General features: G+C 49.5%; 1 protein-coding gene across 1 annotated transcript in view; it reads right to left on the bottom strand.

Moving 5' to 3' along the window:
* The window catches only part of LOC136069967 (uncharacterized), an 8079-nt gene extending 7432 nt beyond the window's left edge, over positions 1-647 (bottom strand). Inside the window, exon 1 of the mRNA XM_065779147.1 lies at positions 30-647. Within this exon, the coding sequence (XP_065635219.1) occupies positions 30-647 (618 nt within the window). The remainder of the gene's footprint in view (positions 1-29) is intronic.
* Between the last annotated feature and the right edge of the window lie 254 nt (positions 648-901).

Below are 901 nucleotides of genomic sequence, written 5' to 3' on the forward strand. Positions count from 1 at the left end.
GCCACCGGACCCAGGCTAGACGGGAAAACCTTACACATCAAGGCTTCGTCCCTGGCATGAATAGCCATTCTCTGGCTGTAGTGACTAACATGTTCCACTGGGTCTGTCCGACCATTATAAATGGTGAACACAGGCTGGTGGAATCGTCGAGGGAGACTAGCGTCCTCAATATGTCGTGTGAAAGGCGACTTAGAGACCTGACTCAAAGCCTTGTTCAAGGCATCATTCCCCTGACCCTGGCGAGTCGGACTTTTACTTCTTCGCCTACGGTGATGTTCTTCCTCGCACGAAAAAGACTCACTGGGGGGAGTTCTAGATCTCTGCCTGTAACTGGCGTCATCCGACTTCTCAGAAGAGTGCTTAGAGTTATGAGCCTTACGCCTTCGTCGTTCATATCGCAATTCCCTCTTCAACTTGTCGATCTCATGCTGCAGATTTCCTCCACTCCGTACAGGAGAAACATGGCCTTTCCCCTGGGAGCGGCTTCTATCTGTATGGGTTGTACGGGTACTTCCTTCGTGATCCTCCCCTTGTTCGCGGCCTATCAACGGATCGCCGTGCTGAGAGCCCCTAGACTCTGCTTGTTGTTGATTAGCGTTTGCTTGTTGCGGGCCCGCCAATGGTTGCTGCGGTACTCCCTCTTCCATCGTGAGTATCACACCCGCCCTTCCTTCTCAACAGATCAAGTTCTTCCCACAGACGGCGCCAATTGTAAGGACCCAATTTGAATTGAGTGTTGGGTTTTCAGCCCAATAAGCCCAAACAATAAATTTATAGAGTATGGGCTCAAGAACTAGTACTGTTTTTCAGGAAGGGTTCTACTCATCAAGTAATAAGGGATACTATTGATTTGCTCTATGAGGAAAAACTCTCCTTGGCCCTCTTTCAATTGGTCTGTTCT

This window comes from Quercus suber, unplaced genomic scaffold (assembly GCF_002906115.3).
Source record: "Quercus suber isolate HL8 unplaced genomic scaffold, Cork oak 2.0 scaffold_200, whole genome shotgun sequence".
NCBI lineage: Eukaryota > Viridiplantae > Streptophyta > Magnoliopsida > Fagales > Fagaceae > Quercus > Quercus suber.